This window comes from Corvus brachyrhynchos, unplaced genomic scaffold, assembly GCF_000691975.1.
Source record: "Corvus brachyrhynchos isolate BGI_N302 unplaced genomic scaffold, ASM69197v1 scaffold142, whole genome shotgun sequence".
Taxonomy (NCBI): Eukaryota; Metazoa; Chordata; class Aves; order Passeriformes; family Corvidae; genus Corvus; species Corvus brachyrhynchos.
Window position 1 is genome coordinate 7,487,926 of NW_008237226.1, and position 25,939 is coordinate 7,513,864.

Consider the following 25,939-nt stretch of genomic DNA (forward strand, 5'->3'; position numbering starts at 1 on the left):
GGAAAAATTATGCTAAATAGGCACTGCATATTAAATAACCTTGCTTGGACCATTTGACCAATCTAATGCCACTAAAGTCAATAAAGGGACTTCTCTTGGCTTTAAGGAGATTGGATTTAGTACTAAAACAAATAGGAGGTCCAGTATGCAAACCAACGTGTTAACGAGACTTCTAGTTCTGTTTTAATGTAAGTGTTGTATACTTGTAATGTTCTGAAGGTTAAATGCATCTGTGATATAATCATAAAACAGATAAATGAGACATTACTCTTTGCCCTTTTTTGTGACAAACATCAGAGTCTGAACACAAAGTTCACTTATAGAAGAATTTTAAGTAAAGAAATACGCACACTAGGTTTAAAATCAAATAGAATAATTATGATCATTTATGTTGGATTTGCTTATATAGTCACAAATGAACTAACTTCTTACCATACTAAAAGCATTTGGGTACTATGATTATTATATTAAATATCTTCTGATGACAGAATCTGAAAATTACATATATAAGTGTTTAATAAAGTAACCTTTTTTTTCCCTATGCACAATTACAGTTGCCTTGAAGATTGTGCCTGTGGAAAAATTAGGATACCAGGTTGTCACTGTGGATGACTTCATGTTCTGCTATAGCAAAATTCTGAACAAAATAAACAGAATTGCTGTAAAATCTACATGCAGTTTTCAGGAAATAGTCACAATGTCAACATAACATTTGGTAAATGGTAGTAATACGACATTTTTTAAAGTTCTGCTGTTCCCTTTAAACTTTATTTAAATGTGTAAAATGACAGGGAACTAAACAGTATTTGAAAGAATTAGCTGTGTCCATTTCAGATACTTTGATAGGTATTATATATATATATATATATATATTTGTGTATAGTGAGATATATATATTTGTGTATATATATATTATTGCACGTGAGCTGTGCTGTTTTTATTACTAGTAATAATTGAGATTGAAAAAATAGCATGATTCGTTTGGGTTTTTTTCTTTTTATAACTTTTTGTATAGGCATCTTCTTTCCTTGTCAGGCTCTGTGATTCTAGTATTATTATCTTCATTTTCCTGGCTCAGGAGCTGAAAGTGCTGTACCAATACTAATGATCTGAACTTGAAACAGAGAGAGGCAGTTTTTTTTCAGACTTGCTTCCCGTATCAAAATGGAGATGTGAGGCTACATTCTTAGTGATATATTCTTCAGTATAATTTCTGTTGGCTTGGAAAAATAGACCTGTTTCGGAAACCCAGAGCTGTCTCTGGTATGTCTTCTGTCAAGTTTCTTAGTATGCATGGATATCAGATTCTATTCTTGACTTAGATTTGGAACAGTGATCAGAACATAAAATTTGAAGTTCAAATTATAGTTTTGTAAGTAACAATTTATCTTTATTGCATGTAAAGTGCTGTACTGTTTCTGAGTATGTCTTTATCAAGAAGTCTTGCAAAAGTGAGTATCTATAGACTGAATTACAGACTGTAATTTTCAGATTTCTCTGATACTCAATATACTGTATTATAACAGTATACTCTCCACTGCTGCAGTATTTTGAATTAGTAAAAAAGAAAAAGGGTAAAGAAAAATCTTGTCTAGCAGACACATCTAGCAAAATCTCATTGCACTGCAGAAAGTGAGTTCTTAGAAAAAGAGATGTTCAAATGCGCAATTAATTTAGGGAAGAATGTTCAGGTAATTAGTTCTGAACATATTGTAGTCCTTTATATGCATTCTTTCTTCTTTCTTTCCTTTGCTTATTTTTGGAGGATGGAAACTGGGGAGGGTGTTGGGAAGGGGTTGTTTGGTTCTTGTTTCCCTGTGATTTTTATTTCTTTACATTTTATAAAAATATTTTGAGGTCTGCATATACATTATTTTAACATGTGCTGTAATTAAATACCACATGCTTTTCCATTGTATTATGCACAGAATACAAGCTTAGCTTTCTTTCCTGAGGTCAAGCATCATTAGTAGGTAAATGGTGTTTTTCTGTTTTTATAATTACTACCACTTTATAGGACTCTTCTATTCTCAGTGAGATGGTTATTGTATTTTGAATTTTTTTTTCCCCTGTGAAGTTTAAATTCTATGGGCATATAGATTGAAATGCTCACTTTCTTCATTAACACCACAGAAATGGGAATTACATGGTGATCCAGCTGAAATAGTATCTCCCACTTCAGTAGGGAGCAGGACTTGTTCAGGAGTTGCAGCAGTTACTGTTGTATGGAAAAGTTCCCATGTTTTAGACAAGTGGGGTCTCTCAGGTGCTTACATAGACTAAGAGCAGAGGGGAGCAGCACACTTTCCAGATCACTCCCTCTCTGTGCCTGCCTAAAAACAGTAAGTTGCTCAGCTGCCTTTTTTGACCGGTTGGCTGTCTTCACATGAGGTGAACCTTAATGGATGGGGATCCTAACATTAGAAGAAAAATTTGATGTCCTTTCATCATTGCTTGTTTGTTTGGGTCTTTTGGTCCATGTTTGCATAGGTTCTCACTGCCTAGACAACCAGTGTTATTTCACTCTTGTTTTTACAATACAATTCTGTTTCTTAATTTGAAGTAATACTTTGGTGGTTTTTTTTAATTACCAGACCTTGGGCTTCTATAACAGTAGAGATTACAAATTTCTTTTAAGCTTCTTTCAGTGAAGCCAAATAACAGTTTAAGTCGAAGGTACTGTCAGAAAAAGCTGATTTCTGTGGAGTTGTCACAGGCATCAGAGAAATCTATGCCATAGCACAGTTAATCTGCCAAAGTTAGGGAGCATCTGCTGCCATTTTCCTATCTGTAATGTGAATGGTAAGCTAAACGTGGGTATTTTGAGTAATGATGGGCTGCAGGAATGTCCCAAGCTTATTGCTTTCCTCAAAATGCTTCATCCTAAAAGGAGGATGTTGGAAGAGATGCTCCGTAAGTCTGAGCTCTGTTTAAGAGAATCTTCTGTTGTTCACAATTAATTGCCCTCCTGTAAGCAGTGTGACTCTGTGAATGTTCCTTTCTACTTCTACATGAGCTCATGTTCCCTTAGGCATAGTATTGGTGCTGTATTTTATAAATGGGGGACTGGAATTTAAAAAAAAAAAAAAGTTGAGGAGGGCACTTTCCCCCCTATTTTTTTTTTTTTTTTTTTTTTTTTTTTTTTTTTTTTTTTTTTTTTTTTTTTTTTTTTTTTTTTGGATGGCACAGCAGTTTTGGAATATTTCTGCATCTTTGACATTTTGAATGGTACCATTGAACTCTCGGGCTCTGCTTTGAAACTATTGCTGTTTCTTTGTATTGCAATGGTTATTTTTCACTATTGTGAAAAATATTTTAGCCTATTTTAGCATCCTTATATGCCTTCGTATTACCAGTGAAGGTAGTTCAAGCTCAAGTATAAAAAATAAATGAATATGTATGGAGGCCATGAAACTACAGAAGAGACAGTGGCTCTGTCACACAATGATAATAATAAGAAGACAGTTTTACTAAGTAAATTAATTTTACATACAACTTTGGTTTATGAAGCACTTCTCTGTGTTTCCTTAGAAAAATTCCCCGTTAAAACCCACATTCACTTTAAGAGCACTGGTTCATATTGCAGGTCGGAAGAACAGGGCAGTGTGCATGTTCTGCAAATCCTTACTCCTGTGTATAATCAGAAGAACATACAGTTTTTATAAATCATACAATTTTGCATAGAGATGCATAAATTTGCATTACAACAAACTCATACAGAGTTGATAATTTTTTACATTTTATGTAAATGAAAACTTGGCAGGCTTGTATTAGCAGTGTATTCTTGGATTTCTCAGATGCATGAGATTTTTTTAATTTTAACAAGATGAAGCAGTTTTTCTGAATGCTGGAGCATTTGAATGTCACCTTTGGCCTTTTTTTAAATTTTGATTTTAAATGGTGTCTTAGCTATTCCTTTTTGTAGAATATAAATGGTTCAAAAACATATGTTTCTGTCTGAGGAAATAGCTCTCCTCTGACCTTTGGATCTTAACAGGTCTATAGGTTGCATTGAGATCCATGCATCCCAGCTCTTGCATTCAGGGATGAAATGTTTGAGCATTTTGACCACAAAGAAGCTTTTAGCCTTGTGAAAATAATGTTCCATGGTTTTTTGATTGTTGAAAAATTGAGCAATTAACAGATCTTCTGTTTGCTTTAAATAAAATTGAAGTTCCTGGCATAATCAATGTGTCTTCATTTTTCAATATTAGGACTCACTGATCCTTGAGAAGTCTCAAAATTGGAGTTCCCAGAAAATGGACCATATTTTGATTTGTTGCGTTTGTCTTGGAGATAACAGTGAAGATGCTGATGAAATAATCCAGTGTGACAACTGTGGAATAACAGTGCATGAAGGTAATACAACCCTTCATTCTCATTGCAGGAGGAAGGCATATGCTTTGCTTTTAATAACATTTTGACTCGTGTTCTTCAAACAAAACCTTTCAATGCTGGGGGTATGTTTTTATAATGCTACATTGATCTTTTTTAGTGGTGTAACACCCATCTTCTGCTTTAGCAAAGCAAATACAAGAACCTGTGGGATGGGATGTAGTCTACAGATACTAATACAGTGAATGACAGTCTGCAAATATTGGAGCTATACACCATATTTTCAGGGCTTTAGGATATTCTATATCTTACCTATATCTTACCTAGTTCAGTATATTAATTTGATTGCCTAATTGGGATATAAGATAATGAGAATAGGATACCTTCTAAAAGGGAAGGTTATTTCACCTATATTTTTGTTGTACCAAAATGGCAGAGAGACGGGGAAGAAGAAAGGTATACTCCATGGCATTTATTTATAAGTGAAATAGGCTTTCATTCTTCAGAAGTGTACAAGGCATTTATTTAAGTTATGTGACTCCCTTAATTTAAAAATTTTTTGAGCTGTTTAGCATGTCCTTCTAGGTAGGAAGTGGTTTTATAAATTCCATGCTCACGTGTCAGATTTCTCATACTAGATTGAAAACTGTTTCAAAACAGTATTTTTCATGCACTAGGATGTATTCAGTTCTTCCCTTGAAATCACTTAGGAAACTAAGGATAGAATTTCTGTCCTGTGGGTCAGGTGCCTTATATTATGTGTCCATGTGTACTTTCAACTCTTGAACCTGTTGTGGTCTTTTGAAGAACTGATCCATAATGTCTGTCAATTGTTGCTTAGAGAGCAGTTTAGTTGACCTAATTTATGATGAACTGAATCACACTCCACGTGCCTTTGAGGGCATTAGACAGGTCTTATTGCCTACTATAACTGTTAGGCTGCTAAATTTATGTGTCTCGCAGATCTCCTTCCTCTGTATCCATGAAGTTTTTGAAAAGTAATGTGCAGAATATATCTGATTTGGGGTGCAGTAACTATCTAAAAGTTTTATAGAATCTTGATAGATCTTCTTCTTTCCCTAGCATAGTCTAATATTAACTCATGAGGAACAAAAAAAGTGTCTTTTGCTGATAGTTATAAATGCATGTTTGAGAATTCCCCGAACATTACATCCAGTCAAAACATCCAAATTCTAAACCTCTGGAGCTCCCTGAAGATTCTTCTGGAAGATTTATTTAATGATTGTAATGATTGCTAAAGTGAAGAATGATTGTGATAGGAAAATGATCATCTGCCACTTTGGAATGAAATGATGGCAAATCTGTTTTTTATTTAAGAGGAGTGCTTTAAAAATCCCCAAAAGATCACTTCCTCACTTCGCTTAGTTTACTAAACTTTTGTCCCTACAAAAGGAAGGTTATAGCTGGCTTTCCTCTACAGGAAAGTAGTTCCATAGTTCAAAAGTCACTTGAATTTTAGTAATTCTAAATCTGTTTAAAAGTAATGGCTGCTATTCTTTTTACAGTGTTCCCAGCAAAGATTCCCTGTAGTCCCACTGATACAAAGAGTACAGTGTGTATGTTTCTTTTGTTGTCATTGCGACAAAGTAAAATAGATTAATTCAGAAGATTTAATTTGTTAGTTTCTTCTGGTAAGTTCTACAGTGTGTACCAGGTAATTGACTATAGATGTTGGTTAATTTTTCACACTTGTGGTTGAGTGTTTAGTTAGCTCTTTGCAATTAATTTTAATAATAAATACTTGGAAGTGTATATAAAGCAGTTGTGAGGTTCTGTTTGAATAGGTGAATTCTTAGAGGAAAATAAGCAAGCTGTGTATGTGAAAGTAATTGATGACTGTGATAAAAATGCAAATTTCCACAGCAACAATTTGAAGCTGAACAATTCGGAGTTTTACTTGACATTTTATGTGTATGTTTCATTACTAGATATGTATGAATATAGTTTCAAGTAGAAATGGACATTTATTTTGCTGTGTTTGTTTCTGTACTTTGATATTTTCTAATGATAAGGAAGGGCAGGTGCTATTTTAAATCTGAGCTTTTTTCAGTAATTTGTTTAAATAATTGCTTGCAGCAAATAAAAATATTATTGCTGTGGTTTAACCCCTGCCAGCCACCAAGCCAAACATGGCCACTCGTTCACTTACCTACCAGCAGGATGGGGAGAAAATGAGAAGGGAAAAAGCTGGAAAACTTGTGAGTTGAGTTAAAGACAGTTTAATAGGGAAAGCAAAAACCACACACGCAAGCAAAGCAAAGAATTAATTCGTAGCTTCCCATAGTCAGGAAGGTGTTCAGCCATCTCCAGGAGAACAGGGCTCCATCACGTGTAACGATTGCTTGGGAAGTCAAATGCCATCACCCTAAGCATTTCCCTGTTCCTCCATCTTCCCCTCAAATTTGTATATTGAGCATGATGTCAGATGGTCTGGAATATTCCTATGGTCAGTTGGGGTCACTTGTCCTGGCTGTGTCTTCTCCCAGCCTCCCATGCACCCCCAACTTCCTCACTGCTGTGGTAGTAGGGAAAATAGAAGAGGCCTTGACTCTGTGTATGCCCTGCTCAGCAATAATAAAAACATCTCTTTATTATCATCACTGTGTTTAGCACAAATCCAAAACATAGCCACACACTAGCCACTATGAAGAAAATTAACTCCACCCAAGCCAAAACCTGAAGAGCTATAAAAGAATTGTAACCTTTGAAGCTTTAGTTTGATTCACTGATCTTATATATGCACATACATATATGTGACTTGGAGATTTCTGCACTCCTGCCCAGTGCTCACTGACTGACTATTTACTTCTGAATGCACAAGTAATACATGAAGACAACCTATCATTAGAAGTTGCAGTCAAAACCAAAATGCAGTGCAACAGTTACCTTTTGGTCCTGTTTGCTTAATCATTCAACTTGGCTGATTTCCAAAATAGATTGAAAAGTAGTTGAAAAGGTAATTACTGTCTAATCATATAAACATGGCTTGCAACCTTGAGAATTATTTTTTTAATGTTAATAGAAGCAAGATTTACTCTTAATGGCATTGGCTTTGATCTGTACTTTGTAAATGTATACCCAGATCATAGACATAGACTGTATTTATAGTCCTTTGTACTCTTATACATAGCTGCTTGGTAGTTTGAAAAATAAGTTCCAGTAATGAGTGAGTCTGTTTTGTAAATACAGTGAAATCCAAGAATTTGTTTTATTTTCTCATGTTTCCTTTAGTAGGTAGGTTGCCGTGGCTGTGGATATCATGCTGTGTCCTGAAATTTGTTCTAATATTTGAGCTTTTGAATTTTTCAGAACACAGTATTGAATGAAGAGGCTCCTATTTATGAATTGGATAGAATTCATAAATATGCAGTGACGTTTACCTGCATTTAGTAGTATGCCCATTTCCTGCAGTCTGATTTTGATTCTTAACAGTTGCCTTTTCCCTAGAATCAAAGCCAATTATTCCGAAATGCCCAAAGCAAGCTGCTGGAATATCACAGAGGTTTCCTTCCTAGTTTTTATATGCAATATCAAGTGGTATTATGAATGAGCATGTTTTCTCTTCTTCTCTGTAGCAAGGTAAACAATTATTTGGAAGGAGTGCACTCCTTTCACACCCTACTGGTGTCCCACCCAGGGTCCCACATAATGATGATACTGACAATTTGATTGTTCTTCCCCTGAAGACCTTGTTTTCTCCTTCTCCTTGTTGATTATTACAGAAACTGTTTTGCTTCACAGGGAGGGGGTCTTACACCCTTGACTTATGTGCCTTGGTGTTCTGTTCAAGTGGAAGTTTCTGTCTACCACAGAACCTTTCTGGTGACTGGAACAGATTTTTCTATGACAGCCACCTCTGTTTTAATGTGAAGTTATTCATTAGCTGAGAAAATAGTGTTCTGAGTCAAACCTACTTCTTCTACCACCTTTTCCTTTTGAGGACCTGGTACAGCAGCTGCTTGTTCAGTTGTGACTTGTCTTCCTGTTGGATTGCTTGCTTGCATTAATGAGCTGTTACATAAGGTCTTCCATGGAAAAAAGGAGGTGATAACTCATCTAGGAGCAAGTCTGCCAGAGCTCATGTGGAAACAGCAACATGGCCAAGAGTTAGAGGGGAATTTTCATTCAGACCTAAAGTCATGGGCCCTTAATAAATACCTTTACTTGACTTATTGATGAGTTTTGAGATTGTGAGAAATTAATTTTACTTTCTAATACAACTGTTTGCTGTGTGATGTTCATATCACCTATACAGCCTGCATCACTTGTCCAAAAGCTGTCTTTGCACTGCAGATATGTGTCCAAAAATCTATTCTTAGGGGTGTAAATAACTGGTTCAAATTTTAACTGCCTTTAAACTGCATAAGTAGCGTACATGTAATGCTAATTTAATACCCACTCTTACACAATGCATTCATCTACTAGTTTGAAAAGCCTGTAATTAGTTCATGTCCATCAATTAAAAGTGTGTTCTCATTTTGCATATCAACCTATCCTGTCACATCATCTCTTTTCCCCCCCCAAAAAAAGAGAAAAAATTATTTCTTACTGAATGTGTACTGTTGCTTTTTAGAATTTTTACTTCTGTATGAAGATAATTGTCATTTCTTTTTATAAAAGTCTTCTTTAGACACCAGTCTGTCATTTTGGATAAATGCGTTTGTGCTAAGATCTTGTAATAGCAGAACACCCCCAACTGTGTTGTCAGTTTTTTTGACATCTTGATTTCAGTGTGTCTGAAGAAAATGTCTGGCACACATCCTATCATTTGCCACAAGTGCAGGTAGTCCGCTTGCCAGTTGTTGCCCTTGGGTTAGTTGCTGTGAGTTAAATGGGAAAATTCTGCATTTTTTGAGCAGTTTCTTTTCCATCTCCTGTCTTTGTTTCTTACTGTACTTTGATGTGTATATCAGAGAATAAAACTTCTCTTGCTAAAAGCAATAGTGTAGTTGCCATATGCTCTACAGTGTAGGAAAACACTTTTGCATTTTAATTTTGCCCCTTACTGTGGTCTGCTGCTGTCTGGTATAAAAATCCATTTTTCAAAATCATGTACTTTAGTACTCTCCATTTACTAAATAAAAATACTGTTCTGAATTTATGATGCATGAAATTATTAATGTATTTATTTAAAACTGTTGGTCCAATGAAGAATTGAATGAAGCATAGTTTAAATACTGTGATCTCACAGCATTTAATTTTGCAGACACAGAGTTTACCAGAAAGTTCATGTTTCAAAGTATATGTAGATGTAGTTGGTGTATGCAGATATCCTCTTTGGCAAAAAATTACCTTCCCAGAGAAACAGAGGACCGGATGCAGCCAAGACAAAAATTAGGTCTCTATTCCTGTTTCTGTCAGTGGTATGCATTTCCGAACAATTATTTTAATGGCATTATTTTGAAGTGTGTACAATTTCTTTTTATTGACAATCACATGAAAATATAAGCTGTTGACAGAGTAAAATGACTTCAAAATCAGGGAATAAAAAGGTTGTCTTCTGTATATAATGACATACATTCAACAGATAACTTGGCTGTAATTGTAATATACAGATGCCATTGATGGAACAGTAAGTGTTGTGAAAATTTTACCTTCTGGAATTTCATGTGTTTAAATTCATAGGTTAGTATTACTGTCCCAGTCCGGCTCTGTGCTCACATGCACGCAGCACACGGCCAGCTTCAGTAAACGTCGGTCGCCAAGAGATGGGAAGGGCCTTTGCACGAGTTCCAGCAGGAGCGTTTACTGCTTCTACTCTGCTGGAGATTCAGGGACAAAGACAAGAGAACAGTGGCAAACCAGGGTTTTATCCGGGGCCGGGGAAAAGGCAGGACTAGGGACCGGAGACCAATGGGGAAGCTCTGGGGGAGTGAGGAGGGGTAGAGGCTGACAGCCAACCGGGGAACCCAAACTGGGGTAGATGAACATGACAGAACAAGCATCCTGGGAGAAGCCTTTCTGGTCACCCTAACCTAAGTGGTTCTTGTGGTACGAGGGACTTGCCTTACTGAGCACTCTCTGTCCCTTGTAATGTAGGTTCACTGGCCACCACAGGTTAGTATTATACTAAACTATTTTTATTGTTTAGTGTTAATGGTGTTGAAGGTGGTGTCAGAAGTGGAGTTACGATGTAGTAGTCTAAGAATATACAAGCATGAGGATTTAATGAACTTTAGTTCATGTAGGTTCTGGGTGTGGGTTCGGCGATCACGAGGGGCGCCAGACTGTAGGTACTTTGGTGGGCTGGACGGTCGGGACGGACGGTGACGAGAGATCTCTATAGTCAGATCTTGGAACATGCGGTTTATTGCAAAGGGCGTGGGTATAGGGGCACTGCTTAGAGCTGCAGCTGGCAGCTCTGAGCAGGCCCAAGAGAGCAAGAGAGTAAGCGGGTAAGAGAGAGAGAGAAAGCAAGAGGAATGAGAGTGAAGAAGTGTGTGTGAAGAGAGAGTAAGAGTGTGTAAGAGTAAGAGAGAGAGTGAGAGTGTGTGAAGAGTAAGAGAGGAATGGTGAAGTCTTGGTTACAATACAATAAATCATCTTCTGTACTGAATATTCTAATTGTCACTAACCAATCTAATACAAGATACAAATCCTATGGCATTTACATACAGCCTATAAGAGTTCTTATATTACCATAGAGTGTTACATCTTAACTTCTAAAAACTACTCTTTGGACCCCTTCTGCTGAGCTAGTAGGGTCTGCTCTGACCCTTGGACCTGCCTGCAAGCAGAGGGTATTGTTCAATCAAGAGGGGATTACCTTCAGTCGGACATACCATTGTTTTCCAGTTGTTCAGTAACTAAGATTTGGTATTTCAAAAGTGGCTTTCATTTCGATGTTGCCTGTAGTTTTCATATTCCCAAAATCTTTTGTCAGGCAATCATATTTATAAGGCTTTCCTGTTTCATCTTCCCCAACAAGTTCAAAAGGCGCTCTTACGGGTATTCTGAAGACCCAGACTTCAGAATTTTTGTGAATGTTAAGGAAAGGCAGCGTGCTTTTTCAGGAAAGTGTTTAAAAGTTATTTTATTTTCTTCAGTGTGTTTTCCAGTCAAAGGGGCAGATGGTTGACTTAATGCCAAATAGGTTAGTAATAATAGCTGGAGCCAAACATGTCCTTTACAGGTTCTGTATCCTTCCCCCTGTTGTCCTTTCAGGCCTTAAGTAGTCACACTATCTGTGCACTTGTACTTTTAGAGGGAACCTAAAGATTACCTCCTGATGCTTTTACTAAATGAGCCCTTAGGTTGCTTTCTGTTCCAACACCAGCAATTCCCAATAATTCATACAGAACAGTTGGATTGAGCAACTTTAAATTGATCTTCAGTGTAGCCACTTAATACTAGGATGGAATGGTTTACCAAGCAGCAGCTTTGTATTTGCATATCTATGCATTTTGAAGTCCTAAAGATAAGGGGTTTTAAAATTTTTGTTAACTGGAACAAAAAAATTCTTTCAGCATAGCAAAAGAAGGCAGGTAGTAATAGGTTGAACCTTTGTTGTACGCAGCATTTTTAAGGATGCTAAAATGATATCTTTAAAGAGGTAATTGTTTTAGACTTTGGAGCATACTGAAATTGGCCCTTCTCTGAAACCTGGCTTCATAGCCAGCAAGGTTTTGTATTGCAGCTTTGATTCAGTAGCTTTATTTGGCAGTGTGCACCAGGTCAGCAGCAGTCTTACAGTCTTACAGGCTGGATTTCTTCAGCTCTGTGGTGGACCAGATTGTTTTGATGTTTTTGTCAGCAATGATTAATAATAATCTGGTCTGTTTTCTCCAGCTAAAGACCACCCCTTCTGCTGGGTGTCACAGTGTGGTGTTTAGCTTTTGCTAAATGCCAGTTGAGGAAAAGAGTGAATGCCTCCTTGTCTGTCAGAGATCTTAAACTCTTTAAAGCTGTCATTAAGATTTATATACAAATTGCGGTAAAAAATTGGGTTAAAAATATGGACCTCTTTTTTTTTTTTTTTTTTTTTTTTCCCACTTTGGAAAAGGAGCTATATTTGTATTGTTACAGAAATAATGTTTAATGCCAACACATGTGATAAGGATGGAAATAATTGCAGCGCATTTGTGTCATTTTCTGGGAGGAAGGATAAAAAACAATCAGGTATATATGAGTGATAAGTATAATAAAGCAACTATTTCAGAATGAAGGTAGGACAGTTTGGGAAAGTCATTATTCTTATTTTAGTATACTGGTGGCACTTAGGCTAGAAAAGCAAGTCTAATTACTTTCAATTGGTGAAGAAGCATCAGTGTTTGAAAGAAACTGATTTTATTTTGCCATGTGGATTGAGAGCAGTATTACAGCATCTGTAATGTTAAGAAACTTTTGGTAAGCACTTTTAAGAAAGTGTTAATATGTTTAGAAGTCTGAAGGAATTACCAAAAGGTTAATAATTCATCAGCTCTATGATATCAATGGGCCATGTGTTTGTACATTAGTGCTATTGCTGAAAATGAGATTTGCTGGCAAGTATTCAAAATCATGTTATTAGAATTAAGAAAAAATTACTCTGTGGAGTGCTGCCTTAAAGCTGGTACCACATTATAAGGAAGATGAAGTTACCCTATGCATGAGCTATATGATCTTGTATATCCCTAATGAAATTTGTCTGTGAGTGTGCTTCTGCACATTACTTGTCCTTTCATTCTAAGATGCTTTTTATAATGAAAAGAAACATTTTGCCATCTTATTTTAATTCTTATTGATAAGGTTCATTCTGTAATGGAAGACTACATTTCTTAAGTGGTTCCTGCAGCGTTGCTTATTTCCTGAATGTAGTTTCAGTGTGTTATGCAGACCTCTGCTTCTGTTGCAAGGGGAGTTGGAGTACTGTTGTTATTTTATTACAGCCAGTGGGCAATGAAACAAAGTAAAAGATGATGTTGCTATTTAATTGCAGAATTGAGTAATTTTACTGCTCTGGAAGCACAAATTTTGACTTGATTGCTGTATTTGATAAATAGATGAATTTAATTTTTTAGTAAAGTCTCTACTGCGTTTTAAGTGTTGACAATTAAATATTTTTTCTCTTACTAAATAGCAGCTAAATGTTCAAAGTGTGGTGGGATATGAAAAAAAACACTTTTGTGGTGATTAGTGTTAGGATTTTCCTTTTTTTCATTTGCAGTAGTAACCAGTACAATTCTTGCTCTTGTGCAAAATTTAAATAACAAATCACTTTAAAGACACTGTTTTCCTAAATTTGTGGTAATTAAGCATGCATAGGCACCTATCAGTCATAAAGAATACCGTTAGTTGTACTGAAGAGGAATGGAGAAACTGAATGATTGAGCCTAGCCATTACTTCAAAGCAGGTACAAATGAGAGTGCTTAAAAAATATATGTATATTTCATCAATCACCAATGTGGTGTCTCAGAATTGTCAGTTTGTGCTCCACAAATTATACTTTGGTTTTGGAGTTGCACAAGGGTTCTTAAGGTCAGTCCTGCAACTCAAAAAGTAGGTAAATAGTGTTTTTTATTTCGTGTGTATATTCTTTTGTAGTTGATTTGCATGCTGAATGCAAAGTAGAAAAGTGGAGTGCGTATTTGTTGACTGGATTCTACTGAGATAATGAACCTCTAGAAGAAAACCCAAACACTCTCCCCTTCCCTCCAAAAAATGTTCATTTTCAGGGAGAAGAGCTTGTTGCATTTATCTTGAAATACATTTCTTGAAAAAAAAATGCGTAATGCATTGAGGTTTTTTTTAATCTTTGGTTGCTTCAAGTCTTGTTTTCTTACTTCCCTTCCTAACGGATAGTCTGAAAGAACACCAAGTGTGGCTAGAAAAATAAAGTAAAACAGTCTTTTTTTTCTTGTTTTACAGTTGTAATCTAAGACAATCACATAAAACAGATGACTTTTTAGAATAAAACTCTTTAAAACGTGAATTTTGCACTAACAATAATAGTTTCAAAAATGTAAGCTTTCTTGGGTATCTCAGTATTTCTCTCATATTGTTCCCCTGAATCTGTATGTGTGTGTGTTTCCTTCTAAACTCAACTGAGAAGTGTCTGCTGCTACACTTGTCTCTTCTTATATTGATCTCGCATTTATCCTGTGTGTAGGTTGCTATGGTGTTGATGGAGAGAGTGACTCTATCATGAGTTCAGCTTCAGAAAATTCCACAGAGCCTTGGTTTTGTGATGCATGCAAATGTGGTGTCACTCCTAGCTGTGAATTGTGTCCCAACCAGGATGGGATCTTCAAGGAGACTGATGCAGGCAGGTAAGACTGAATAAGTGATGTTTTAAATTTGACATCCTTTTACATTTAAAAGATTGGGTTTTTTCCTATACTTTGTAAAGACTCTGCTCAAGTCTATTGACTTTCAAGTATGGTGTAAGTGGAAGGAAAACTACAAGTTTTTTAGTTCTTTACTGGGTCAGTAATGCCAGGTAATAGGAAAAAGTAGCATAACAAAATTATATTGAAGGTGTGCTAAAGGTATTCAGACAGACCTGGTATATTATGAGTATTTTGAATTATAAAGATTATATTATTGATTTTTGAGAATATTCTTCGCTTCTTTTTAGGATTGCATTCAGGTCTAATTTGAGAATAAGCAGATTAATTCTCGTGATGTCTTCAATTCCTGTCACATTTGGAAAATAAATTAAGATGTAAATATTAATGATAACTAATTATCTATACAAAAGGCAAAAACTAGATTATCAGTGATGTCTGATTTGTGCTTAATTTTACTGGGTTTTTTGCTGCATAGGGGTTTTTTTTTTTGTTTGGTTTTTTTTTTTTAAATAGACCATGAAAATTAAGGTTTTTCCCCTACACCCTATGGTTGTATAAATTGCAGGTGTGTGGTAATAAGCAAAGCTTTCATGTGCTGGGCTTGTCATAAGCTTTTAAAAAACAAGTTACACAAGTGAGTCAAGATTTGTAGTGAATAATTTTGACCATTGGAGGTAGCAGTGCTCTTTTAATACTTCTAGGGTTCAGTCCTTGTGTCGGGTCTGTTGTAGATTCAAGAGTGTATGTGCATCTTCCTTATAAAGCTTTTACAAAGCTAAGCAACTTGTGCTTTTTCAGTTGTTTTCTGTTTTAATGATAATGCTTCTATATGCAAGAAAAACACTTTTTTTAAAGAGTAAAAGTCAATTGTGTAACAAGAAATGTGAGACTTGATATCACCTGGCAAATTTTATTTCAACCTTTTTTTTCTTGTGTTCTACAAACAATTTAAGCCCTATATGTATGACTTCCCCTTTATCCTAGTAGAAACTATAGTCAACATTTTAATAATTGTTTAAAATTCTTCTTGTAAAATGGTGGTATGCTTTTGGTTAACCTGGAGGTATTTTCTTTGTTACATAGGTTGTCTGTGCAGAGGCATATGCCTGCCTTGCTGACAGTGGGCGCTATCACAATAATTTATTACTGTTGTTGTGTCTTTACTTGCTAGACAATGTGATATTGCTGTCCTGGATAAGTTTGTTCTCCCAGATGAAGAGATTATGTACTAGAAAAAAACAAATACTAATTGCAATTTACTAATTCACATTACTAATATGTGAAAATTCCTGTGCTCTCTTTTTATTATTTGTTTATGAATTTGAATTCTCAGGGGTAGGGAGGCACTGTAGAGTCTTGGGGCAGTGTCTATTATGTTTTCATTATACTCAGTAAACTGCAATCCAATTCAGTGCTTTTCTTGACATATTAGCAGGAGGAGACTACTGAGTAACAGATTCCTTTAATTCACCATTGCTCTTCATGCCCTTACCACCTTTTAAAAATAAATTCTTCATATACATCAGTGCTAGAAATTACACAAGCCAAACCTAGTCAGTTTCTCTTCATAATCAAATTGGAATAATTTCTTTCTACATGAAAGGTGAATCATTAGAATAATGAGGTGCTTAATTTCTCAGCAGAAGCCTTTTCACATTAATCTCTCAGTTTCACAAGTATAAATGTGAATTTATGAAATTTTACTTCTCAAAATGCTATTATCCAAAAATACACATTCTGTCCTTGTTTCAGTATGGAGTTTTTCTTCTTTCCTAATCAACATCTGTCATCATTGCTGCAAGCTAAATGGATGGTAGAGTAACAAGGAAGATTATTCTTCTTTGATTACCCAATTTGTCTTAATTACAAGCTTCTAAAACATGTGCAGCTAAATAAATGAGCAGGAAAATATTTAGAGCTGGTACTAAAAGCAGCTGAAGCTGCTTCAGCTGTGAACTTGACTGACTTGTGTATGTTTTTTAATAACGATTCAGGTCTGAGTTCGCATATAGGTGGTTCAAGAAATGAGGCACTTGTGTGCCAATCACACTGAAATGGCAGTTTAAATCTGTGATACTGCAATACTTGGGTGACATGTACTAAAACATTTTGAGAAGGTCAGTATGAAGCAAGCAGCCAGCTGTTGGGTTTATCATAGATAAACTCCTACAGAGTGCAGCAGCATTAAATACACCAGTGGAGCATGAAAAAACTGTGCAAATTAAATTGAGAAAGCAGCTGCTTGTAGAAGATGTGTATCGTTATAGTGAACTTTGGAGGGTACGTTTAGTAGGCTGTATTAAAACTTACTATCAAAAATCTCCAACCAGAACCTTGGATTTTTGTTACGAATAATTGTGAAGATATGTAGCTTCTGTTTATAAAGATTTGTTCTATATTACACACCTTAAATTAAAGGAAGAGTATGGAAAAGAAGCCTTACAGAATTCAGATGTTTTTTATTTACAAACAAGCAGTCTATTTATCTCAAGGTTACAGGTCTCATTTATTTTGTGTGGTATTTTTCTTCTAAAAATTTTTTAAATTTCCTTTTGAAAACAAGTACAATATGCTTATGTCAATGAGGTATTTACTTTAGTAAATCATAATGTTTACCAAAATGCATATTTAAGCACATACCTATGCTTTTTTTAGTAGAGGAACATTTTATTCAAGTGTGGTAGTGATTTAGGCCAAGCTATTGCCACTCCCGGATACAGCATGGAAGGGCAGAGGTGGTACCTGGTGCTCCATTGCTTCCCTGCAGGGATATCTTGTTCCTCCACTGGTTTTGTGGGGATGTACTTTTCACATACTAATGAAAATAGTCTTTTTTTTTTTTTTTCACATTGTATTAAGTTAGGGGGTTGTGCTGGCATACTAGAGTGTTTATGCTGTAATAAAACCAGTGATGAGCTTTACTCCCTTTCTGAGTAGCAAGAAGTTTGGCAGAACACTTGAGTATCTCAGCTTGTTCTCTGGCAACTAACAGGCTGTCTTATTTGTACTACATTATTTAAAGACAAAGTTGTAACTCATCTTTAAATTTTCTTTACATCTTCCAATAGTTACAGTGCTGGGACCAAATAATTTTGTGGATGTGAAGAGCAGTAGTAAAATTTGTGGAGGCAAAGCAATGCAGTTCTTGCATATAAATGTGTATTTGGGATATACATTATTCTGATTGTTTTAAATTTATATGTTTTAAAGGGAATTTACTACCTAGCGTCTCAAACCTGAGTGATTTAACCATAGGATAAAAACTTGTTTTTAAATACAGAAGTGAAAGGAGTATTATCAGATACGACACAATGGGTCAGTCAGTGTTGTGGCTTGTTAGATTTACTGAGAAATTTCTTACGGAGTGAAGTGATTTAATGGCTTTTAAGTAGTTTCTTACTGTTACTGGGATTTTTCTGTTACCCACTTAATGTCTTGGACTGTTTTGGGGGAAAATGGTAAGTAAATAGTCTGTCCACCAATTTTGTTTATTGAAAGATCATTGTTTTCTTTGTAAAGGCTGAAATACAGATGTATTTTTGAGCTTGCTACTGAACCTTTGGTATTTTCCTTTTTTGGAATTTCTGTTTGGATATATGATCCATTAATAACATGAAACTTAATAAATCTGAGTGATAAAGCATTGTAGGTCTAAGGACCATTGATGAGAAGTGTGCTGCTTTGGGAAACCAGGACTACATGGAGCTCCTGAATAGCATAACCATGAGCTTCAGTATTTCTCTCATCTGTAAGGAGCTAGTTAATAACAGTAGCTGTTCTAAGTGCACTTGAACCCAGGATGTTATTGCTCTGAATTTTTTTAATTGACCTAAAAAGGAAAGAGGAGGGAGAAGAGATAGGCTGAACAGTGGTAGAAGATTGGAAAAAAGAGCACAGCAGCATGCATGCAGATTTAAGCAAGTGGTAACAGGTCTGTACTGAATCCCTGGTAAAAGAGACAAGGGAAGAAGTGTTTCTCACATCATCATGAGTCATCTTGAATGCAGGGAGTAGATTCTATTATTTGATTAGAACAGAAGAGAGTTTTAGTCTTCACTAGTGATACATTTACTGTTAAAACAGTAATGACTGGGAAGATTGTAAAGTGCTGAATTAACACACTGGCTGAGGCTCAAACAGGATATTTCAGCTCAGTTATGTCTGACATCCCTAGTTGTATTACATGTCATGTGGGACTTTCTAGGTTCAAAGTGTTAGCTACAGTCTCTGCAACTGAAAGGCCATTTTCTTGAATATTTTAAGTTAACAAAAAAAGAACAGTCTTGACCCTCCGTCTATCACAGTTTTCTCCCATCTGGTGATTTAGCAAGGAGTAGCAAATACTTCCTGAATTTTGATAAAATCGTAAGATTATTTGGAGTAGTTTGTCTCAGTTAATTTGGGTCATACATGCTGTGCAGAACAGATTTTGAGTTTGTCACTAACTGATGGTTTGTGACAATGAGCATTGGATCTTTTAGAAAATGTTCATTACATAAGAAGAAAAGGAAAATTTGTCTTCTGCTCCAAGGCTGTTTGGGTAGCTGAGAGTTTCAGGAGGTTAGGAAGATGCCTGTCAAAAGCAGACTTGAGGTTGAAGCCTTTACCATTGTGTAAATTACTATACGTTATTTAATTACTGTACATTAAGGTCCACATTAATTTTCTGCCCCTCAGGGCTGAAGATTACTCCCCCGTTTGTTCATGGCCAGTGAGGAAGGGAACAGCTAAGTAACAGTCTGTTCATCTGAGTTTCAGATAGGCCTTTCTATAATACTATTCAGATGTGTTTATTACTGAATGCAAGTCCTATCTGTTTGCTTAAAACTAGCTAGTTCTGGTGATACTAACAGGTGTCACTAACAGTGCAAAGTCTGAGTGATGCTGTGTTTATGCTACATGCTCAGAGCTCAGTGTTGGTGTGACTACCTGTATAATTTTGTTCCTCCCTTTCCTACCCCTTACGACATCATTAAAGTGTCTGTCTGCCTTAGCTTTATAAGTAATACCAAAATCTTCATACACCTTTCATGTTCCTTGAAAAGTGTGTGGAGCCCTTGTAAGAGCCATCAGAACATAAAGGTGATGGTTAGCCCAGCCCTTGATCCATGCAGGCAGAGCAATCCCAGTGGCTTTGAAAGGCCTTGCTCTATGGCTCAGTGTCTGAGCTCCTGAATTCCAAATAGGCACTCTATCCCTGCTTTTAATGTACTTTCCTTCAAACGTTTCATCTAGCATCTGCAACATTTACAAGGCACTTTGAAACCTGAAAATGGTGAGTATAATATAGGATCAAAATGTTGATAACAGTAACCTGATTTTGTCTGCTGTTTTAGGTGGGTCCACATTGTTTGTGCCCTCTATGTTCCAGGAGTGGCATTTGGAGATATTGACAAGTTGCGACCAGTAACACTAACAGAAATGAATTATTCAAAGTACGGTGCAAAGGTAAGTTTAGAAGAGATGTAGTGCCAATGAGTAGCTGTATTTTATGTTTTTGCATGTAATAGAATAAAATGCATCTTCTCAATTTTTCTTCTTTATAGCAATTTTGTAGTGAGGTTCAGAACTAAAAATGAGATAAAGTTTGTTAATTGTTGTTATACCATTGTTATTCCCTCCATCCTTCTATCTGTTCCCTTGCCACTGTTCTACATAATTTCTGTCACTGTTTTCCCCCAATTTCTCTGATTTTTTACACAGGTGCTAATTTCTTTTGAAGTCAGTTAGTGGCAGATTGACAAAATGTGACTGGAAAGTGAGGAGGATTTGTGAGATGAGAAATGGGAGGTTAAGTTGGTTAAGAAAGGGGCAGATGTACATTCAGTAAGAATTACTTTAGAGTTTATATGTAAGCTAGTATGCGTACAAAAAGGCTGTTCCGAAGCAGTGTTTACAAAAATCCATAGCAACATAGGATCCTCAACTTGAGCTGAAAAATGGTTCTAAAGTTAAAATTGTTTTGTATATGCAAATGGTTTCAATCCAGATCAGAAGCAGTCAGGAACAAACCATGCAGAAAACCATTGCAATGGGTGGAGGACAGTGCTCATTAGTTTGCTGACTACTATTTGTATGGCTAATGGAGACAGTGTGGAGAAGCCATGTCTATCAGGTTAATATGAGGGAAGGTGGTTGGTTGTAAGCCTGCAGCTCTAAAGCTTCATTTCTGCCAAGTCACTTTTGTTTTCTTGAATGTCAGTTTGTTAAGTTCAATGCTAAATGAAAATATGTAGTGCAGTTTTAAAAACACATGCAATATATAAAACAGATTAAAACACTTTGGATTGCCCATGTTCAACATACCTGTGTCAGGAGCCTGGGCCTGCTGAGGCATTTAGCCTTGTTTAGAAATATTTGTATAAAAAAATGTTGGGGCAAGCACGCCAGACCCTGCAAACTGTTGTTGAAATAAGTCATGCTCTTTTTTTAATAACATGAGTGATGCATAGGAGCCAGGCAAAGAATTTGGGCATCTTTTCTTGCTGTGGTAAGGTGAAAGTGAACTGTACAGGTGAAGAAGACTCATTACTGCTGCAAAGCTGTAAATGCTGTTTTCTGTATCAAGTGTGGAAGTTACAGCTTACTTTGCTAAATTCCTCCCTGCAAAACCACCTTAATATAATAGTGCTTTTAATTTAATTTCTTATCTGTTATGTGTTGCAGCTACACAGCTAAAGGGTGCCCTTCTAGTGTAGCATATGTGATGTTTTGAGATTCATCAGTCACTGAGTTTTCCTTACCATTCCTTTCTGTTGTTTAACTTTCTGTGTGGAGATATTTTCTCTAGGTGATAGACACCTTTGCTCTCTATTCAGCAAGTAGGAGGCTAGGAAATGCATGCCTGTGTAATTTTAGATCATTTTTATGCACTGGATAGCAGCACTGCTTAAGCAATGCATGTTCCCATTTCCTGCTTAAGTGCTCATCACTCTAGATTGCTGGCACAGGGATTTGGTTTGAAATTGTGGCGAAACAGACTGAGGAATTGATCTGACTGAAAAATAAGTTCATTGGTTTTTTTTAGGTCATATTAGGGGATGTCAGTTTGTTGTTTTGCAAGTGACTGTGCCTAGAATGCCATAATTCCTTAATTAATAATCTGAAGCCATAATTCCTTAATTAAGTGAATCAGAACCTTCTCTACTGATAATTATGATTTTTGAGTATTTGTTTCTGCATTGTCATGTGTTTACTCTTCAGTCATTGCTTATCGAAGGACATGTACATAATTACCTATGGTGTTCAGTCATTCAGAGCACTGTTCTTTTGTTGTTTGTCCTCTGAACTTGTTGAACATTTACTGAGGAGTGGTGGTTTTTTTATACCATACTTACACAACTAATTGTGCTTGAATTGCTTGGATGGTTTTTAGTTGTTTTGCTGAAGGGGAATGCAAAACATGGAGGTTCATATAAAAATTCATCCAACATGCTGTTTAGATTAATTAAGCACTTTACCATTGCTTGTTGAAAATGAAATTAATAGTGGGAGTTGAGAAAGCATGGAGCTTTAAGTAGTGTCAACTGTTGGGAACATACTTGGTTTCTGTACCACACAGGAGTAACCTACTGGTTCGCTTTTTATATATAAGACATAAATTATGAAATACTAGGCAAAACTCACCTGAAGTATTTACTGTGGCATTTTCCATTCTTCTTTATGAAGGAGTGCAGTTTTTGCGAAGATCCTCGTTTTGCCAGAACTGGTGTATGCATTAGTTGTGATGCTGGGATGTGCAGAGCTTATTTCCATGTGACCTGTGCTCAGAAGGAAGGCCTCCTCTCAGAAGCAGCAGCGGAAGAGGTAGCTATGGAAAGGATAGAATAAAAAACCTCTGTTGAAAGCTTATGAAGATGACCTGAAATGGTGGCTTTTTTGTTCACGGACACTGAACTAAGTTTTTTACAGTAGGTAACAAGGCCTGGGCTGAGTAAAGGAACTGTACAGGGAGAGTGCTTCACCAAATTGGCCAACTCTGAGCACCTTTTGAAACTGACTGGAAAAAAGGATAGAGAAAGTTAACACAGAAGTTGGCTTAATAGACTATCAGTCAATATAGACATGAATTCTAGCTGTATTTCCTGAACTTCACAGAGGGTGACGTACTAACCTAGCTGTTTGTGTAGTATAGTCATCTCTGTTACATACCAAATAGGAGACTTGAGAAATTAACTACACTTCTGATGCCACTTTTTCATGCCTGTTTTCCAGTATTTTCTTCAAATTGTAGTACATATATATGACTTCCCTTGTGGTAACATTCATCTTTGGAATCAGAATGAAAAGCAAGTATTTATAGCCTCCTGATAACTTCTTAATATCTTTTCTTAACAGTTTTTTCTCTGTAATATGATCTAAAGCAATTTAGATTTGAAGTTCCTACTTCCCAATTCATTTTTATGGTATAGGTACTTTTAGGTTGCCCAATTCCATCCTGATATGTATCATTTGGATTAAGCCTGTCGTGTTCATAGCTTCACGATTTAACTTTTTGCCTTAGGAAGTAGCACAGGTAACACAAAAACAAGCATTACTTTCACTGTTGATCTTGACAATTCTGTTTCTGAAAACAGTGGATCACTAAGGAATTCATGAAGGAATCACAAAATACTTCCTGCTGTTGGACCGATAAATAGGAAGATAGCACATTGCCTCATTGTTGTTGTCCTAAATAGATTATGTGTAAGGTTGAGTCTTCAAATGCTTTATGTAGATTCTCTCTGGACATATGTATCTGCTTGCCTTTCCACCTTAAAATTTTATTACATGTGTTCTGTAATCAAATTTTTAATCAAGGTCTCACACAATCTCATTTTAGGGCGCTGCTAATTTTTGAAGTAAGCTGTTGCATAGTGTGAAAATCTAAATTAAAAGAAAATGTGCTTGTAAGGAAAGTCTGAGTAAATTTTATTGGTCTATATTTTATAGATGGAGTGAAGGAAAATTTGATAGGCAGATAATTTATTAATATTTGTATTACTTTATGAAGGAAGACTGCTTTAAGTTTTTCTTAGTCTGTAGATTCATGATGTTGTTTGTACACTTTTGAAAATACAAAATGAATGTGTTTCTTAAAGGATGTCTCCTCATGGCTCACATATTTGTAGTCTGCTTACAAAGTTTGCAGGTGCTAAAAGTTGCTATAAACCTAGCCGTGATAATGTGCAGATACAGTGGAATGAAAAATGGAAAAAAAAAGATCATTTGAGAGATGATAAATCATGTGAGGGTATAGCCTCCAGAACAGTTGGAAAAACATTAGAGAAACCAAATATATTGCCTTTGATAGTATTCAGAATTGTTTTGCACTTGTAGGATTTAGTTTATAAGGCACAGTGAATCAACAAGAAGTTAATGCATGTTATATGTTAAAGGGATTTTTACTTAGGAATTTATTTTGCTGGATTTTTTTTCCTGGGAGTGCAAATATAGTGCAGATATTGACTAGTAGAGAGTTAAATAGTTAATGCATTTAAAAACATACACCTTACATTGTAGATGGCATCAACGTGACAAAATTGATTTAGAAACATACTTTTTAGTTGTTTTTAAAAACATGTCCATTCGAACATGGGAACTGATTGCCAGAATGTTTGTGCTGTTCAGAGCCCTTTGGCCTTACTTTATGTCTTACTTTATTTTCGTTCCTTCCCCTTTGTTTTTTCTGAAACAGGATATAGCTGACCCTTTTTTTGCTTATTGTAAACAGCATGCGGACAGGTTAGACAGAAAATGGAAGCGGAAGAACTACTTGGCTTTACAATCTTACTGTAAAATGTCCTTGCAGGAAAGAGAAAAGCAGCTTTCGCCAGAAGCTCAGGTATTGTATTCGTGACACAAATGCCTCTGCATTAATCATCCATGTTGAACAAGACAGAAATTAAGAGAACCTAAAAATGTAATTATTGTAGGAAATTAAATGGGTAATATATTGATAGTGCATGGTCATTTAACAGTACAGTGAACTATTTGTAGGGTTTGGTCTCTAAGAGCAATTCTCTGTGTGTATATATATATAGATATATGTCTTATATAGTTATATCTCATATATATATTTCAATAAATATCAAATATTAATATCTATGCTTGTCCGAATTGAAAAATATTACTTAGGTTTTGAGACAAAAAATTGATAATTACTTTTTCATTGTAATCCATAGATTTTCTTTAACATTTTCTTCAAGATTCTGAAGAAAAAAAAGACAGACAAAAAATCAGGCATTTTTCTATTTCTGAATTTCCATTTTTGTAGGTCTAAGTGGAATTCTGTGTGCCAGGTGTTTTCATACTAAAGATTTCCAAGGGAAAAAAATAATGTATGCAAAGAAGTGAGTCTGTGCTACAGCGTGGGCGTTGTCTGAAAGCCTTAGGCAAGTCTGTATCTCTGTCTAGTGGCAGATCCATTTAAAACTGTTAGTTACTGCATAAGCTCAACTGATAAATGTCCTGTTGATGTAAAGGTTTCAATCCCTCTGAGGGAATCTGCATACTTTCATATGCTTCAATGTGTGTCCTTTAGGGAATTTCTAGCATAGTTTGCTTCACTGCTTAGACTGAACTGCATTCCATGGAAAAATCACACCTGTGCAGAAAAGCAGCTTGTTACCTGAACGAAACTTGCCTAATTTATTTGTAGCAAGTAGCAGATGCTGTAAATAGTGGAAATCATTTATGGGAGAGGACTGGTTTTTTCTGAAGTGAGAATTATAGTGTAATGATAAGAAATACAGTTTCATATTGTCAAACTTCGTATTTTAAAAAATCTTACCTTTCTAGTTCTTCAGAGATCTTTGAACAGGAGAAGAGAATATTAATTTAAACTGACCTATGCTGTTGAGAATGAGCATGAGCAAACTCGTACTGTAGAAGAATTTTGAGTGCAATATTTCTATGGGGTATTGAATTTCATGTAGCTTGATGTAAAACTGATTTAATACTTCTTGCTGAATATACTCAGCTCTGAGTTATATGAAATGCACCTGTGTAGTGGAGGCATTACAATGAGTACTACCCAAGATAATGGTAAGTGCTGGTTGTGCAGTATCAGTTTGGATCCAACAGGCCTTATTACCTCTGTTTTCAGGCATGTGTTACTCAGTGCTGATAATGCTGGTAAGTTCCCAGCATTTTCCTTTCTCCCTCCTCTTTTCCCCACATCCAAGACCTTGCAATTTTTTAATCTAAATTATTTGGATTACTTTTTTGGAAACTGAAAGAATGACTGCTGAAAACTGCAGGTGGAGTTACTTGACATATTGTTATAGGCACCTTGATATAGGTATGATAACTTGCATACATTTTGTACAACCAC

At 35.9% G+C, this 25,939-nt stretch overlaps 1 protein-coding gene across 7 annotated transcripts in view; it reads left to right on the plus strand.

Annotated features, from left to right (window-relative positions):
* PHF14 (PHD finger protein 14) overlaps positions 1-25,939 on the plus strand; it is a 164,509-nt gene that overhangs the window by 13,410 nt on the left and 125,160 nt on the right. For 6 of the 7 annotated variants that reach the window (XR_001860303.1, XM_017729331.1, XM_017729333.1 and 3 more), the window contains exons 3-7: positions 4,215-4,359; positions 14,445-14,604; positions 19,962-20,073; positions 22,294-22,431; positions 24,302-24,448. Coding sequence is in view for 6 of the 7 variants with exons in the window: in XM_017729331.1 (XP_017584820.1) it covers positions 4,215-4,359; positions 14,445-14,604; positions 19,962-20,073; positions 22,294-22,431; positions 24,302-24,448 (702 nt within the window). In the remaining variant the exon portion in view is untranslated. The remainder of the gene's footprint in view (positions 1-4,214; positions 4,360-14,444; positions 14,605-19,961; positions 20,074-22,293; positions 22,432-24,301; positions 24,449-25,939) is intronic. The other variant, XM_017729329.1, reaches the window with a different exon arrangement.